The sequence below is a fragment of the Bos javanicus genome, chromosome 11 (genome assembly GCF_032452875.1).
Source record: "Bos javanicus breed banteng chromosome 11, ARS-OSU_banteng_1.0, whole genome shotgun sequence".
Taxonomy (NCBI): domain Eukaryota; kingdom Metazoa; phylum Chordata; class Mammalia; order Artiodactyla; family Bovidae; genus Bos; species Bos javanicus.
In genome coordinates, this window is record NC_083878.1 from 106,333,027 (window position 1) to 106,350,553 (window position 17,527).

At 54.1% G+C, this 17,527-nt stretch overlaps 1 protein-coding gene across 6 annotated transcripts in view; it reads right to left on the reverse strand.

Annotated features, from left to right (window-relative positions):
- The window catches only part of PNPLA7 (patatin like phospholipase domain containing 7), a 78,298-nt gene that overhangs the window by 15,055 nt on the left and 45,716 nt on the right, over positions 1-17,527 (reverse strand). For all 6 annotated transcript variants that reach the window (XM_061434293.1, XM_061434295.1, XM_061434292.1 and 3 more), the window contains 8 exons: positions 15,704-15,909; positions 14,582-14,713; positions 13,674-13,797; positions 12,975-13,088; positions 11,795-11,864; positions 8,689-8,838; positions 633-696; positions 361-529 (listed from right to left, as the gene is read on the reverse strand). In XM_061434293.1, the coding sequence (XP_061290277.1) occupies positions 361-529; positions 633-696; positions 8,689-8,838; positions 11,795-11,864; positions 12,975-13,088; positions 13,674-13,797; positions 14,582-14,713; positions 15,704-15,909 (1,029 nt within the window). The remainder of the gene's footprint in view (positions 1-360; positions 530-632; positions 697-8,688; positions 8,839-11,794; positions 11,865-12,974; positions 13,089-13,673; positions 13,798-14,581; positions 14,714-15,703; positions 15,910-17,527) is intronic.

A 17,527-nucleotide genomic window follows, 5' to 3' on the forward strand; every position in this document is an offset into this window, starting at 1 on the left:
ACAGTTCAAAGGCAACAATTCTTTGGTACTCAGATTTCTTTATAGTCCAACTCTCACATCTATACGTGATACTGGAAAAACCATAGGTATCTGCCTGCTCCTGCCAGAACAACGCCAGAGGTAAACACAGCAAAATGTTTTCAAAATGTGGAGAGCAAATGTCTGGGTGTTTGCTTTTACTATTCATCCCTTCCTGAGTCCTTGAAATACTTCATTCAAAGGAAAAAAGACAAACCGGGTCTGAGAAAAAAGGGCCACGCTAGCCAGGACCTGCCCAGCCTTCTGCCGAGAGACCACGCCCACTACTCGGCCCCACCTGCCGAAGCCCCGCCCACTGCCGCGCTTCCGCAGCCAGCTCACCTCGCCAACCGTGGGCTCCTGCTCGCCCAGGCCCACGATGAGGATGCAGTCTGCCTGCCGGATGCAGCACTGGGTCCAGGGCGTGAGTGTGCTGTCCGCCTGGTAGAGCACGATCCGGTGGATGTCCTCCTGCTGCCCCAGCCAGCTGGACAGCCGGTACTCGTGGATACTGGAAGGCACAGACACCCTGGTGTATTTCATGGCTGGGCAGGGGCCCCCTGAGAGCAGGAAGCCGGGCTTGGCCAGGCTGTTCCCACGTGGAGGCCTCATACCTGTCCAGAGCAGCAGAGCCAAGGCGCTGTTTTATGCTGTCACTGGTCAGCAGCAGGGCAGGGCCTAAAAACAACCACCAGATGCAGAAAACTGCCACAGCCCACCTCGGAGGAGACGTGAGGCCCTTCCTTCTCCTGGAATCTGCTTGTCGGGAAAGCAGAAACCTCTCACAGCTCTCGAGAAAGTGCCTGTGGCCCTGAAGGAGACCCTCCGGGCAGGTGAGCCTGCAGTGTGCCAAGGGAAGGGCTGCGCCAGGCACAGGGACGGGCAGCCTCTCTGAACCTCAGTCTCCTCCTCTGTACACACTGGGCTTGAATTTCTGCAGCTCTGAAACTGTGTGTGTGCTGGGGGCAGGGGAAACACAAGCTTGTAAAATGCAAGATCAGACAACTTCCCCAACCCAAGTCAGTGGCTGGCTGGATTCCAGCAGATGTGGTTTACCAGGATGGAGACGCATGCTTTCACATGCTGTCTCTGGGGTCAGCTTGTTCTTCCATCTACAGGGTGGCTCAGATGGTAAATAATCCACCTGCAATGTAGGAGACCTGGGTTCAGTCCCTGGGTTGGGAGGATCCCCTGGAGAAGGGAAAGGCTACGCACTCCAGTATTCTGGCCTGGAGAATTCCATGGACTGAGTCCACGGAGTTGCAAAGAGTTGGACCCAACTGAGTGACTTTCACTTTCCTTTGGGCTTCCCTGATAGCTCAGCTGGTAAAGAATCTGCATGCAATGAAGGACACCCCAGTTCGATTCCTGGGTCAGGAAGATCTGTTGGAGAAGGGAGCTGCTGTTCGAACAGACACATCTGCTCAACCAGGAGGGCTGCCAGGGGTGGGGACAAAAGCTGAGACAGTGGCCCTCAGGGTCAGGAAGGCTGCTGGACTACCCTGAGGATGAAGAAGTCCTGCTGCAGCAAGAGAAGCCCAGGCTCCCCCTGCACTGGCATCTGAACTTCCCTGAGGGCTCACGATTAGAAGGGGAGAGACAGGGAATCACTGCCTGTGTTTTACTGGAGGTGTCTGCTTTCTTGACAGCACACAGAATAAGAGCGTGTTCCACACAGTGGAGTGCTCACCTAAAGCCAGACATCCTGCAGCAGGAATTCAAGTGGGCCTTAGGAAGCATCACTACAAACAAAGCTAGTAGAGGTGATGGAATTCCAGCTGAGCTATTTCAAGTCCTAAAAGGTGATGCTGTGAAAGTGTTGCACTCAATATGCCAGTAAATTTGGAAAACTCAGTAGTGGCCGCAGGACTGGAAAGGGTCAGTTTTCATTTCAATCCCAAAGAAATGTAATGCCAAAGACTGCTTAAACTACCACACAATTGCATTCATCTCACAACACAATAGCAAAGCAATGCTCAAAATTCTCCAAGCCAGTACATGAACTGAGAACTTCCAGATGTTTAAGCTGGATTTAGAAAAGGGAGAGGAACCAGAGATCAAATTGCCATCATCCGTTGGAATGTAGAAAAAGCAAGAGAATTCCAGAAAAACATCTACTTCTGCTTTATTGACTATGCCAAAGCCTTTGACTGTGTGGATCACAACAAACTGTGGAACATTCTGAAAGAGATGGGAATAGCAGACCAACTTACCTGCCTCCTGAGAAATCTGCATGCAGGTCAAGAAGCAACAGTTAGAACTGGACATGGAACGATGGACTGGTTACAAATTGGGGAAGGAGTACATCAAGGCTGTATATTGTCTCTTGCTTATTTAACTCACATGCAAAGTACATCATGAGAAACACTGGGCTGGATGAAACACAAGCTGGACTCAAGATTGTTGGGAGAAATATCAATAACCTCAGATATGCAGATGACACCACCCTTATGGCAGAAAACAAGGAAGAACTAAAGAGCCTCTTGATGAAAGTGAAAGAGGAGAATGAAAAAGCTGGCTTAAAAGTCAATATTCAAAAAACTAAGATCATGGCATCCGGTTCCATCACTTCATGGCCAACAGATGGCGAAATAGTGGAATCAGTGACAGATTTTATTTTCTTGGGCTCCAAATCACTGGAGATGGTAACCGCTGCCATGAAATTAAAAGACACTTGCTCCTTGGAAGAAAAGTTACGACCATAAAAAGCAGAGACATCACTTTTCTGACAAAGATTCGTCTAGTCAAAGCTATGGTTTTTCCAGTAGTCATGTATGGATCTGAGAATTGGACCATAAAGAAAGCTGAGTGCTGAAGAATTGATGCTTTTTAACTGTGGTGCTAGAGAAAACTCTTGAGTCCCTTGGACAGCAAGGAGATGCAACCAGTCAATCCTAAAGGAAATCAGTCCTGACTATTCATTGGCGGGACTGATGCTGAAGCTGAAGCTCTAATACTTTGGCCACCTGATACGAAGAACTGACTCAATGGAAAAGACCCTGATGCTGGGAAAGATTGAAGGCGGGAGGAGAAGGGAATGACAGAGGATGAGATATCTGGATGGCATCACCAACTTGATGGACATGAGTTTGAGCAAGCTCTGGGAGTTGGTGATGGACAGGGAGGCCTGGCATGCTGTAGTCCACAGGGTCGCAAAGAGTCGGACATGAATGAGTGACTGAATTGAACCACAGGGTAGTGCCTGTGAGGTGGCCGCTGGTCTGACCTGCAGGGGAGCAGCTCTGACTCAAAGGCAGAAGCCTTTGGAAGTGGGGGAGCAACTCCTCTGGGGGTCGGGACAGAGGGCGCTGGTCCCACTAAGGCCGCACTCCTGCCTTGGGGGTCGGGCACCCACAAGGGCCTGACAGAGAGGGACCCCTCTCGGGGCTGGAGGGGCTCTCAGCCTGCAAGGGTGGGCACTCCTGGGCACTGCAGTGACTAGTTCCGTTCACCTCTTGGAAGTCTAGGACGAGACGGGACAGGCAGGCCATGTCTGCTGCGGGAACACTGAGAGGCCCTGCCTGAGGCCCTGGAGACGGTGGCTGCTCTCTCTGACCCTCGGTGCACATCTGCTCTAGGCCTCTGCCTGGACTCGAGGGTCCTGAGGAGGCCCTTGGGAAAGTGTGGAGCCCCTAGGAGTGCCCTGGGCTCTCAAGGCGCTGGCTACAGTCCTGGCCAGTTAGGAATGTGGTGACTAGCCTGTCCCTGGGAGGGGTCTGCCTAAGGCCGAGCCATGGACAGGGCCAGGGTAGTGCATGGATACAGGGTGACTCCCAGTTACTCCGAGTCGGCTCTGTGGGGGCTGCTCAGGCCTGGAGAGTCACTGTCAGCCTGGCTGTTACACAGCCTCTCCTCCAAACTGTGGAAGCCAGAGGAAGTGGCTGAAACCCTGAAGCTGGAAGACAAGGCCATCGGCCTAGATCCTCTCTCTACAAACACCCTTCACAGATGTGATCACCTTTCAGCAAAGGAACCCTCAGGGCAGGGTCCATTGGTTCTGAGTGAGGGCTCTGGGTCAGCTGAGGAGCCTACAGAAAAATGCATCCTGACTCTATTTATTTCATAATCAAAACCATCCCCAATGGATTGTAAACTTGACAGGTAATACAATAATGTTTTTAAAAGAACCTCTTCATGACTTGGGGATAGGATGAAATTTCTTCAATAAAATGCAAAATTCAGTAACAATATAGGGAAAAAATGATAAATAAATTGGTCCATATTAGAATTAACAACTTGCATTTGTCAAAGTCAGTGAACTAGATGCATGCTGTCATGTCCAGCTCTTTGCAACCCCATGGACTACAGCCCACCAGTCCATGGGATTCTCCAGGCAAGAATACTGGAGTGGGTTGCCATTTCCTTCTCCAGTATCTTCCTGACCTGGGTGAAATCTGTGTCTCTTGTGTCTCCTGCACTGCAGGTGGATTCTTTACCACTGGTGCCACCTAGGAAGCATTTGTCGAAAGACATCATTAAAAGAATAAAAAAGCAAGCCACAGAGGTAAAGATATCTGCATTTTCATCCGAAAAACAGCAACTGCATCCACACTGCCCACTGACAAGGAAAAGATAACAGCCCCACAAACAGTGGGCAACTTGACAGGCACTCAGAAGAAGGGATCCCAGTGGCCGCGAGACGGACTTTTCAGCTACTGGGAAATGCAGATCCAAGCTAGATGGGACACTGCCTCACAGTCACAAGTGCCCAGCAGCCCAGCACACCACACACTCTCCCTTTCCCCCAGAAGAGGCTGGATGCTGGGCCACAAGTCTTCCGTTGCTGTTGTTCAGTCGCTAAGTTGGGTCCAGTTCTTTGCAGCTCCATGGATTGCAGCATGTCAGGCAGGCTTCCCCATCTTTCACTATCTCCTGGAGTTTGCTCAAACTCATGCCCATTGAGTCGGTGATTCCATTCAACCATCTCATCCTCTGTTGCCCCCTTCTCTTCCCGCCTTCAATCTTTCCCAGCATCAGGGTCTTTTCTGGAGAGTTGGCTCTTCCCATCAGGTGGCCAAATTATTAGAGCTTCAACATCAGTCCTTCCAATGAATATTCAGGGTTCATATCCTTTAGGTTTGACTGGTTTGATCTCCTTGCAGTCCAAGGGACTCTCAAGGGTCTTCTCCAGCATCACAATTTGAAAGCATCAATTCCTGGGCGTTCAGCCTTCGTTATGGTCCAACTCTCACATCCATACATGACTACTGGAAAAACCATAGCTCTGACTAGACGAATCTTTGTCAGAAAAGTGATGTCTCTGCTTTTTAACATGCTGTCTATGTTTGTCATAACTTTTCTTCCAAGGAGCAAGTGTCTTTCAATTTCATGGCTGCAGTCACCATCTGCAGTGATTTTGGAGCCCAGGAAATTAAAGTCTGTCACTGTTTCCACTTTTTCCCCATGTATTTGCCATGAAGTGATGGAATCAGATGCCATGATCTTAGTTTTTTGAATACTGACTTTTAAGCCAGCTTTTTCACTGTCCTCTTTCACCCTCATCAAGAGGCTCTTTAGTTTCTCTTCACTTTCTGCCATTAGAGTTGTGTCATCTGCATATCTGAGTTTGTTGATATTTCTCCTGGCAATCTTGATTTCAGCTTGTGGTTCATCCAGCCTGGCATTTAGCATGATGTACTCTGCATATAAGTTAAATAAGCAGGGTAAGAATACACAGCCTTGACGCACTCCTTCCCAATTTTGAACCAGTCAGTTGTTCCACATCCAGTTCTTCTAACTGTTGCTTCTTGATCTGCATACAAGTTCCTCAGGAGGCAGGTAAAGACTGGACTTACATAAAGTATCTTTTCTGATCACAATGGTATGAAAATGGAAAATTCACAAGTATATGGAAATTAAATGTTTAAACAACCAATGAGTCAAAGAAATCACAAAGAAACGAGGAAATACTTGAAGCAAATGAAAACAAAAGCACAACATTCCAGAATGTACAGGACACAGCGAGAGCCCTGCGAGGAGGGACGCTGATGGCTATGAATGCCTCCTCTGAGGAAGAAGAGAGATCTCTGACCAACAGCTGGCTTTGTACCTTAAGTAACAGAAGAATCTCACGCTAAACACAGAGCCAGAGCCGAGCTGGGGCTGTGCTCCCGGGCACAGGCTTCCTCCAGCTGCGGCGGGCGGGGCCGCTCTCCGGCTGTGGGGCCCGGGCTTCCCTCGTTGTGCAGCATGGGCCCCACGGGATGCAGGCTGGAGAGCTGCAGCACTGAGGCCCGAGCTTGAGCTCGGTAGCTGTGGCGCATGGACTGAGCTGCCTTGCGGCACGTGCAGTCTTCCAGGACCAGGGAGGAACCTGTCACCCCTGCACTGGCAGGCCAATTCTTAACTACTGAACCACCAGGGAAAATCCTCTACCAAACGTTAAAAGAAAAATTAATACCAGTCCTCCTCAAAGTCTTCCAAAATATTGACTCTGAGGGAACACTTCCTGACTCATTCCATGGGGCTAGCACCAGTACCCCCTTACCAGAGTCACAGTGGGACCAGGACACCACAGGAAACTACAGACAGGCAACCCTGACAGTGCGAAACCCTCCATGAGAGAGGAGCTGACCAAACCCAGGGGCAGTAAAAGGCCTCCACACCCCACCAAGTGGGAGTTACTCCTGGAGTGCAAGAACGACTCACTTCGTGAGTATCAATCAGTGTGATAAACCACATCCACGGAACAAAGGGGGATATGATCATCTCAACTGCTGCAGAAAAAGATGAGTATCAATCAGTGTGATAAACCACACCCACGGAGCAAAGGGGGATATGATCATCTCAACTGCTGCAGAAAAAGATGAGTATCAATCAGTGTGATAAACCACACCCACGGAACAAAGGGGGATATGATCATCTCAACTGCTGCAGAAAAAGATGAGTATCAATCAGTGTGATAAACCACACCCACGGAGCAAAGGGGGATATGATCATCTCAACTGCTGCAGAAAAAGATGAGTATCAATCAGTGTGATAAACCACACCCACGGAGCAAAGGGGGATATGATCATCTCAACTGCTGCAGAAAAAGATGAGTATCAATCAGTGTGATAAACCACACCCACGGAACAAAGGGGGATATGATCATCTCAACTGCTGCAGAAAAAGATGAGTATCAATCAGTGTGATAAACCACACCCACGGAGCAAAGGGGGATATGATCATCTCAACTGCTGCAGAAAAAGATGAGTATCAATCAGTGTGATAAACCACACCCACAGAGCAAAGGGGGATATGATCATCTCAACTGCTGCAGAAAAAGATGAGTATCAATCAGTGTGATAAATCACATCCACAGAGCAAGGGGGGATATGATCATCTCAACTGCTGCAGAAAAAGAAAGCACTGACAAATTTAACATCTTTTTATGATATAAACCCTCAACAAAATATGAATAGAAAGAAACCTTCCTAAGTTAGAGGCCATCCGTGAGAGACTGACAGCTAACACCCTACTCAAAGACAAAAGACTGAAAGCTTTTCCCCAAGACCAGGAATGAGGCAGGAGGCTGCTTCGTCCTCACATCGCTTGGACGTCACTGCCACCCAACGCCACCGACAGTCCAGTACCGTCCCTGTCGTGACCCCCGTTTCTTGCAGAAACAGAAATTCACACGGACACACATGCAGTCGCATGAGTGCACCGTACGGACACCGATTTCCTGGTCTGGATGCTGTGCTGTGGTTACATAACCAGGGGTGGGGGCTGGCATATGGCTCTCTCTTTACTATTTTTATAACTTGCTATGAATCTATAATTATTTCAAAATACAAGTCGTTTTTTCAAAGGGAACAAGCCACTATTATGAGTCCGTACGTCTGCACTGTACAACTGCAGGTCTCTTGGTGCGCCCTGGACAGGCTGACCAACCTCACTGAAAACAAGTGGAGGCTTCCAGATCCAGAACGTTTGTTATGAAACAGAGACCAAGACTAATGGAAATTAATGCTTTCTGTGATTTAAATTTTCACTTGGAGAATAACTTTTAAATATTGAATATTTATAATAGTAGCTCAATTTTGTAAATCATTTTTGTTTGGCATCTATTCAATGCCTTCTATTACCCCTTGAAGCCAGTAAAATAGCCCTGTCTCAGAAAATTGACTTGTTGTCTATTACTATGATCACTTACAATTATATAAAACCATATGAGTAAAGTGTTAAGAATATGGAATGCTTTATGATTTGGAGAATTCCTAAGAATTCTCCAGAATTTCAGTTTCTTGTTCTTGAGCCCCAAACTTCCCAGCTGTCAGGATCTTGGCAGCAAGACCTAAGCTGACGGACCCTCACTGAGGGTGTTCCCACGTGGTCAGCCAGCTCCCTGGCCACTGCAGCGTGCTCTCCAAGTGGTGGGGCAGCTGGAGGCGCCCACCCCAAGACGGCTTCTGCAGGGGGCGCAGGGGCCTCTGTGGGTTCAGCTGGGAGGAGTGCAGTGTGACTCACACCAGCTCCTGTGGCGTCCGGTCCCCATCAAGACTGTCCGGAGGCTCCGTCGCACTGTGGTGGTCCCCTCCCCAGCGCCGCACCCCCACCCCCACCCCCACCCAGGGTTACCAGCCTTGCGGGCAACGCTGAGCGCTCTTTCAGGAGAACCTGGAAGGACTGAGAGGCAGGGGGAGGAGGGGGCCCAGGGGACCTCAGGTGGCCTTGGGCAGGGCTTACCAATAGCGCTGAGGGCGTGCTTGAGCTCCAGGGTGAAGGCGGTGAGGGGCACGTCCTCCGACACTGGCATGACGGCCACTGTGGAGAGGTTGCTGGCGGCGTTCCCCGAGTCCCACTTGCTGCCCACAGTATGGAACCCAAACTGGTGACCTGCAGAGCACAGGGGTGTGTGCTAGCCTGAGGAGCCGGCTGCCGCCAGGACAGGCTCAGTGTCCCTGAGTGTTTCCAGGTGATTGCGTGGCCCCAGCAGCCTGGCTGGCGGAACGGGCACCCGGTCTGCCCTGGTTTCCACAACTAGATTCCCGGCCTTCCTGCTGAAAGTGAACCGCACCGCGGCGCCCTTGCGTCTCATACACAGCAGGACCGGCCCCACTGAAGGGGACACGGGCACAGACTCAGAGAAGACCGTGGGGCCCAGAGAAAATGCAAAGAGATGAAGGGCCAGCCGGGGAGGACCCGTCCTCTGACCGCGCCTCCTCCAGAGACGGGGAACAGCCTGAGTCTTAGATGATGACACCTTTCTTCTGTCTCATCTGCATAGGTTTCCAGACCCAGGGGTGAGGCGCAGAACCACCCGCCGGAGGTCAGGGCTGGGTCCTCAGGACCACAGGCTCCCCATTCTCTAGTTGTGAGGCCAGGATGCCCCACGGCAGCAGCAATGGATCTGCAGGCACTTATATCCACGAGGTCATTACCCTCCACCAGCGCGTCCCTAGCTGAAGCTTATTTCCAATCACAAAGTTCCTTCTTGGTGGGTGGAATCTCCTGCTTTCATGGAGGTGGCTGAGGGGGCGGCCTCACCCTTCCTGCTGGCCACATCCCAGCCAGGCTCCAGTCTTCTGGGGCCCGGACACGCTGAGGGCTCTCTTCCCAGCTTCCCTGGCTGGCCGCTGTTATAGCCCAGCTCCCACACAGACCTCACACAGACCTCACAGGTGCAGGCCCTGGCCATGCAGGAAGGCCCAGTTCTGTCCATTTCTGACTGCTGCTCTTGTCCCTATGGAGGAGGGTGGGTTCCCCCACAAGGCATGACCCAGAAGTCAGTGTGGGGGCTCAGGAGGCAGAGACAGGGCTCCCAAGAGCTAATGTGGGACAGGGAAAGAGGAGGGAGGGCTGTGATCCCACTGCTAGCTGCACGCAAGGCAGCAGAGGGCCCGTCCCTGGCTTTCCTGAAGCTTCTCTGTGAGGAGTCCCTTCCTCTCTCTCTTTCCCAGTGACCTGTGACATCAGAACCCTCCATCTGCGGTAGGCCCAGAGGGGGAATTTATCGCCAGCTCCTGATAGCTTTCGTTTAGCTTTTAGGAAAAGCTGTGAGATGCTCTGGTTCTGGCCAAGGAGATGGAGCTGGCACATCCCACCTACCCGCAGCCACCAGCTACAAGAAGCCCCTGGACACAGCTCTTAGGAGGCCCAGAGGGGCACTGAGAGGAGGGCAAACTGGCCAGGGGCCTCAGCGCACGGGAAGACCATTCCACTTGCAGCAGAGCGGCAGTGTCACACCCTGACCCAGCTACCGCCACGTAAGCCCTTCCTTCCCCTCCCCAGTGCTGCTGCCTCCTAGGAGACTTTCCAGGGCCCCCTGCCCTAAGCAAGCCCTGCCTGGGCTCTAGACACAGAGAGTGGAGCCCCAGCTCTCCAACCAGCACTAGCAAGCGGAAGCAGCAGCCTGTCCAGAGAGGGGGATGTGGAGAACAGAGCCCCTTAAACCCTGGGCGAAGTGCTGGGCTCACCCCCAAGGAGCCCCTGTGGGAGACTGGCCAGAAGCACAAGCAGAGGCTCTGAGAACAGAAGGCGGTGGTGCACCCGCCAGCCTTCACACTGGCTCGGGGGAGCACCCAAGTGCAGCAGACCAGTGCAGTGAGGCAGAGGCCTCGAGAACTAGGTTAGCACTCAGACGCAGCCGGGAAGAGGGCCAGGACGTGCTCTGAAAACCAGCACACTGAGCCTGCAAAAGTAAGAGATGTAAATGGGAACCAGATCATCATAAATCCCGAAATATGGGACACAGTCCAAAACGACCAGGCGCACCAAAGGCCAGGAGGCCTCAACTGGGACAGGAGAAGACAGAAACGACACCAGGGCACAGACGCTGCAAGCCCTTGACAAGGTATCAAAGCAGCGGTTCACAGCCAGCCAGAAGCAGCCATCACAGGAAGGTACCAAAACAGGGGTCCACAGCCGGCCAGAAGCAGCCATCACGGGAAGGTACCAAAACAGGGGTCCACAGCCGGCCAGAAGCAGCCATCACGGGTAGTCTTGAAGGAAATGTAGAAATAAAATAACTAAAACAAAAACCTCTCTGGGTGGGGTTAGGAGCAGAGTCAAGAAGACAGAGGAAAGAGCCAAAGACCTTGAAGACAGATCAAAAGAAGCTACTTGATCTGAGCATCAGAGGAGAAAAACAGTTAAAACACAAGCGATGTCCCAGAGACTTTGGGGATGATAATAAGAGGTCTAACACCTGCGTCTGTGAGTTTCCACAAAAGAAGAAAGAATACAGGGCCAAGAGAGTATTTGAAGAAATAAAGGCTGAGACCTTCCCAAACGTGGTAAAAACATACATACGGACATATATGTAAAATAAACCTGCAGATTCAAGAAGATGAGAAAACCCCAAACAAGATAAACTCAAAGGAATTCATGCCCAAACATTCCAGAATCAAATTTCTAAACACTGAAGATGACGGGAAATCTTGAACACAGTCAGAAACAATGCACGCCTACTTGAGAGCAATTCGAAGTCCGGATTTCTCATTAGACACAATGGAGGCCAGAGGGAAGTGGCCAATGTTTCAAGTGCTGAAATGAAAGGGCTGTTAAGACAGAATGGTACATCCAGCAACATGTAGCCTTCAGAAAAAAGGCAAAGACATCCTTCAATATAGGAAAACTCAGAGAATTTAAGAACCATTATTAAAGCAACTCTTTACACAGAAAGGAGAGGACACCAGGAGGAAGCCTGGAACACCAGGATGAGGGAATAGTTTCAAACACCGGGTCTGACAGCTGAAAACAAAACTAACGCTGTGTGAAGGGGAGTTTCAAAGTAAGCAGGGGCTCCAGGCGGGGTGGGTGGGGCTCCCAGGTGCCAGGCCTGGGCACACACCTGCCGCAGCTCCCTGCTGGAGGCTGCCCAGGATCTTCTCGCCCAAGAGGCGAATCAGTCGAGTCACAACCTGGGGGCAGAGAAAGAACAGAGACCTCAACCACACACTGTAAACCATAAAGCCAAGCACCTTAGATCCATGGTTTCAAAACTGCCTCGGCTGTACACTGCTCCGGGCAGTGGATGGTAACACGGCCGCTGTCTGGTCACAGACGGGTGGGCAGGCACGTGGCCTGCGATCTTGCCCTGGCTGAGGGCCCCTGTCTTCCCCAGGCAGGAAACGGACAAATGGGGAAGCCACAACCCCCAAAGGCAGACCACAAGGGACGTCCCCAGAGCCAAGGGTCATTGTGGGCTGCTGAGTGCCAGCTCTGGCCAGACATGGGCTGGTACTACATGACATCCACGAAGAACTACCTTTTAAATATAATAATGCTAGTTTGGTTATATTAATTCTAATTTTTTTGAGTTGCAGACTCAAATAAATAAAGTTGAAATGTCAAAGTATGTATAATTTACTTCGAAGCGCTTTTGCATGAGGATAAAGTCAGTTGAAAAGTCTTTTAATTGCTACAGTTTGCAAGATGGCAGAGAAGGAAACAGGAAACCTGCTTTTGTGGCTCTTGCATGCTGTACAGAATCAGTTTTGAAAAGAGAAGCCGTTGTCAGCTTACTCCAATCACACATATTTATTGCATTAATAGTTGACCTGCTATAACTATGGTACTAAAAGAAATGATCCATTTTCTGTTATTTTTATCAAGTTTTGGTATTAAAGTCACATTAACTTCATAAATAACCTGGGGGCTGCTTCACTTGTTCACACACGGGCTCACAGGGACGGATCAGGCCTATGCCTTCAGAGGGGCCACTCCTGTGACTCTCCAGTAGCAGCCCTGCCTCTTCCTCCAAAGTGCTAAGGTGCAGGCTCTCCATTTCCCTGTCTGCACTCTCAAGACTCAGAAGCAGGGAAGTGACATCAGAAAACCAGAAGCAGGGCAGGCTGCCCTCATTCTGCCTCCCGGCTGACTGCCAGGCACTGCAGTCCTGCCCTGAAGCTGGCGGGGACTGCTGTCTGGGGAAGCGGGGGCCGGCCCTCCTCCTGCAGCCTGCCTGATGGGAGCAGTCTTGGTCTTGACCCGGTTCTGGCATTCTGACTTCACAATTTTACAGCTCTCACCTGTGGGTACTGGCGCTTGATGGAGTTCAGGGCTCCTTCGGGAAGCTTGGCCAGCTCTGAGTCCCGAATAGCATGCACTGTGGTTGCCCTGGCCTGGTGGGTGAGTGTCTCCACCTGGGGACGGGAGCTGGTGCTATGGCCACAGGCTGACCCCAGGGCCCGGAGGCAGGCCTGAGAGCAGGGTCCCAGGGCCCCTCCAGAGCAGGAGGAAACGGGGCTCACCCAGCACCCTGCGCTGAGGAAGGAAGCATCAGCGAGAGCTGTGGGCCTGCCACCAGCAGCCTAGATAGGCCAGGGCCTCATCCTCCCCACCGAGGGCCTCGGGGTCTCGGAGGAACCACCGTCCCAAAGGTGGCTGCCGAACCCACCCTAGGCCTGCTCTCCTGGGAGGCGGCCTGTGGGAAGCAACTCCTGGGATATTCTACTGCCTGTGCCTCTGCCCACGTGGGCGCCCAAGGTGGGAAGAGAAAAGGTGTGAGGGGATGGGCACGGGGCGTAGGGGGAGGAGCAAGAAAGGGAGTGGGCGGGGAGGGGCGGCATGTGGGCCGGAAGGGAGGAGGGGTAGAGGTGGGGCGGGAAGGGGAGGGGCGGGGCGGGAAAGGCAAGGGAGAGGGGAGAGGAGGGGTGGGGTGGGGTGGGGAGGATGGGGGCCTGGCGTGGGCGCCATGGGGAGGGGAGGGGAGGGCGTGGCGGCCCTACCACGCCCACGAGGTCTCCGCGGCCGTACTCGCCCGCCAGGCGCTTCTTGCCGTCGTCCTTCTGGATCACAGCGCGCAGGCGGCCGCTGAGCACGATGTAGGTGCAGTCGGACTTGTCCCCCTGCCTGCGGGACAGAGGCTGTGGGGGTGGGCGGGGCACCTGGCTGGAAGCCCTTGGCTACCAGAGTCAGCGAAACAGAAAAAGGAATCTATTCTTCTCACTACATGTTTTTGTTTTAGAAAATCGTTATTTTCTATTAAAAAACATGTATACTAACATATAAAGGGTTTATTGTGATTTTTAAATAAACGGTCAATAATGATCTTAGTTTTCATTTTTAAAACCATGAAAACTGGTAGCTCTAAGCCGGGTCTGAGTTGACTCATTGGAAAAGACCCTGATGCTGGGAGGGATTGGGGGCAGGAGGAGAAGGGGACGACAGAGGATGAGATGGCTGGATGGCATCACTGACTCGATGGACGTGAGTCTCAGTGAACTCCGGGAGTTGGTGATGGACAGGGAGGCCTGGCGTGCTGCGATTCATGGGGTCGCAAAGAGTCGGACACGACTGAGCGACTGAACTGAACTGAAGCTGGGTCTGACCCAGCGAGCGTGGACGCCTGAATTCAGCCGCTAGGACACGGGCCTGAGGCCGCCCATCTGAGCCCGCACCTGGCACACGAACAGCTTCCTGGACGCGGCCTCCACGCGGCTCCGCTGGGCCCCGTGGAGACCGTGCAGGTGAGGAGGCAGCGCGCCTGAGGGCAGTGTGCGCATGGAAGCTAGGAGGCCGCTGTGAGGCCTCTGCCTGTGCCACCCCCGAGGCAGAGCAAAGCGGCCCTCCTCTGTGCCCGCGGCCAAAAGGCGGGCCTTGCCCGGACGTGGTGCGGCCGGAAGGCGGGCCTCACCTGTATATGGCGCGGCCGGCCTCCACCTCCATCCAGTCCAGGGCGAAGTCGATCTGCCGCACGAAGGAGGACACCCGCCTCACCACGGTGTGCGCCACGCTCAGGACCACGGCTGGCTGCCTCCGCATGATGCTGCAGGGCATCCTGGAGTCATTCCCTGCCCCAGCTCCCTGGCCGGTCCCGCCAGCCTCCACCCCTTCACTCCAGGCAGCAGGTGCCCCCCGTCCCCACTTATCACAATGCCCACTGAGCCAAGGGTGAGACCAGAGCACAGACTCTGGTCAGCTACCTGTTCCCCGGCCCCCTGGGTATGCCCAGTGGCCAGCGACCCTGGGAGGGCTGTCGGAGCCCCTCCACAGTAGTCATCACCACCCACAGTGTCCTGGGAGCACATGCCATGTGTAAGGGCCCAGTGCTCGCAGTGGGTCAAACCCCAGCCCCCCAGGATGTGCCAGAAGACTAGAGCAGTGGGGGTGCATGGGAAGGTGTGGCTGAGGGGTCAATGGCAGAGACTGTGGAGGCTTGGCACCCGGAAAGCCACTGGGCCCAGCAGAAGCGTCAGCTGCTGTCCCCTGATGCCACTGTGAACCAGGCTGGGGCTGTGGAGCCAAGCAGGTCCCTGCTATGGTGTGGAGGCCTCTGGAGGGCAGCTCCAGGGGAGTGCTCAGCTCCTGGCTGCACTGGGCCACAGAGAATGCGGGGCCTGGGGGGCTCGGGACTCCACCAAGCAATGGGCAGATGAAGTCACCAGTCTCTGAGACGACTAAGGCGGGAGCAGGGGCAGGTCAGGGAAACGTAAAGTTCTGCTTTGGGTGACATGTGGGAGCCCCTGAGGACCCTAGGGGATGTCAGGACAGCAGCTGACACGAGCCTCACCTCCAGAGGGAAGGGACTAGTGCACAGGGTCCCTTGGGACGTCAGCCAAGGCACCGCTGTGAGCGCACACACGCGGACGCTCACACGGACACACGCAGACACACAAGTACACGCACACGCATGCACATGGCACAGATACAATCACAAGCAGGCCCCGGGCCCATGTGGAGGCACACACACGCACTGCAGACAAGCGCAGGCGGCCACGAGGGAGCCGCGCGGAGCGGTGGCCAGCAGGGCACTCACTCGTAGAAGTGCGCCTTGGAGATGGACAGGAAGCTGCAGTCCCGGTTGGCCCTGATGGTGAAGATGAGGGGCTCGCCCGTGAGCACCGCCAGCTGGCCCACCATCTCACCGGGCCGTGCCATGAACAGGAACGTGTCCTCCTCGCTGTCAATCTTCCGCTGGTACACATGCAGCAGCCCCGAGACCACGAAGAGGATGCTCGTGTCCTGACGAAACACAGACACGGGCGGAGCTGGCAGCGCCCCCGAGCCCGGGCCAGCAGTGGGCAGGCCGCCACGCTGCCTTCACCGCACGGCTCCGGCAACCGGCCCCAGGCCCAGACTTGCTGGGAATGTTGGTCACTTATCACCAGCCGTAGGGCACGAGCCCGCTCTGCGCCTCCGGTCCACGGCAGCCGCCCACCCCGGAGGCACCTACACATCGAGTTGCTCCCCACAAACATGCCAGCAGCTCAGCACTGCGCAAGGCGGAGACACGAGCTCGCCCCTGAAAGCGGCTAAAGCCTGCGGTACAACACCCCCCCTCCCCCGCCGCCCCCGCCCCGGCACACAGCACATATTCTCAGGGCCCAGCGTTCGCAGATGTGCCTGTGAAACCAGTCTGAAGCAACCCCTGTCAGGACCCTTCCTCATGTGCTCACCCCACCCCATGGGACCCCTCTCCCTGGTCTGAGCAGAAAAGGGTGTGTCAGAAATGGAAAAAATGCAAAGCAGTTGTGCCAGGCCCCGCAGGGCTCTAGGGGCTGGGGGCAGGCGGAGGCGGCCCCTGCTCCAGCGTGGCCTCTTGAGGGTACTGGGTGCTGTGGAAGACCCAGGACAGGCTTTCCCACAGGGCCCGATGGCCGGGGGCCAGCCAGCAGCCCGCCTCCCTCAGGAAAAGGACAGGCCTTTCCCCTGTCTTGTCCCCAGAGAACAAGAGAAAGGACAGAGGGGAGGGGAAGAGGCCCGGGAGGGTCCCCACCAGGCTGGCTCTCCGTGCCCCCCACCCAGCCCCCCAGGGCTGCTAGGTGGTCTGCCTCCTCAGCACTGGCCCCAGTGGCCGTGCTCCGGGGAACCACACAGAAAGGGGACCCAGGTCAGCCTGCTCGCTCACCAAGGAAGGCCTCCTCAGCACTGCTGCTTGCCTGGCAGATGAAGGACTCCTGCCCCCAGCTGGCACAGGGCTGGGGGGCGGCCTCACCACAGGAGGCCGAAGAGACAGCCTCTGCCGCCCGGCAAAGCAGGGTTCTAGGGAGCAGGAACTACACGCATTTGTGCTCACTCAGTCGTGTCCGACACTTCGCAGCCCCATGGACTGTAGCCCACCAAGCTCCTCTGTCCACAGGGTTTCCCAGGCAAGAATTCTGGAATGGTTGCCACTTCCTGCTCTAGGGGATCTTTCCGACCCAGGGACTGAACCCAGGTCTCTTGCATCTGCTGCATTGGCAGGCAGATTCTTTGCTACTAGCCTCAGCTGGGAAGTCCCACGTTCATTTCTGAGAAACAAAATTATTTTTCATCTATATTAGGTTTGAGGACTGAGCAAACACAGTGCTTCCTCCTGTACCTGACTTCCTGAGTGAGACTGGTAACAGCAACGTGGATGTGCAGATGGACACGCCCATGCTGGGCTGGACAAAGCCACCCCAGGAAGAGGGCGGGCTCACTGACCGTCAATAGGCCTGCAGACGGCTGCACAGGCCTGAGGGCAAGAGCCCGTCCGCGCTGAGTGCCAGCGGACCGCACGCCGTGTGTCCACTGGGACCAGAGGGCCACGGGGAGGCTGCCTGCTCTGAGCTCCGCCCAGTGCCAGTGCTGGGGTCCGGGAGGTCTGGGGTCCGGGTGG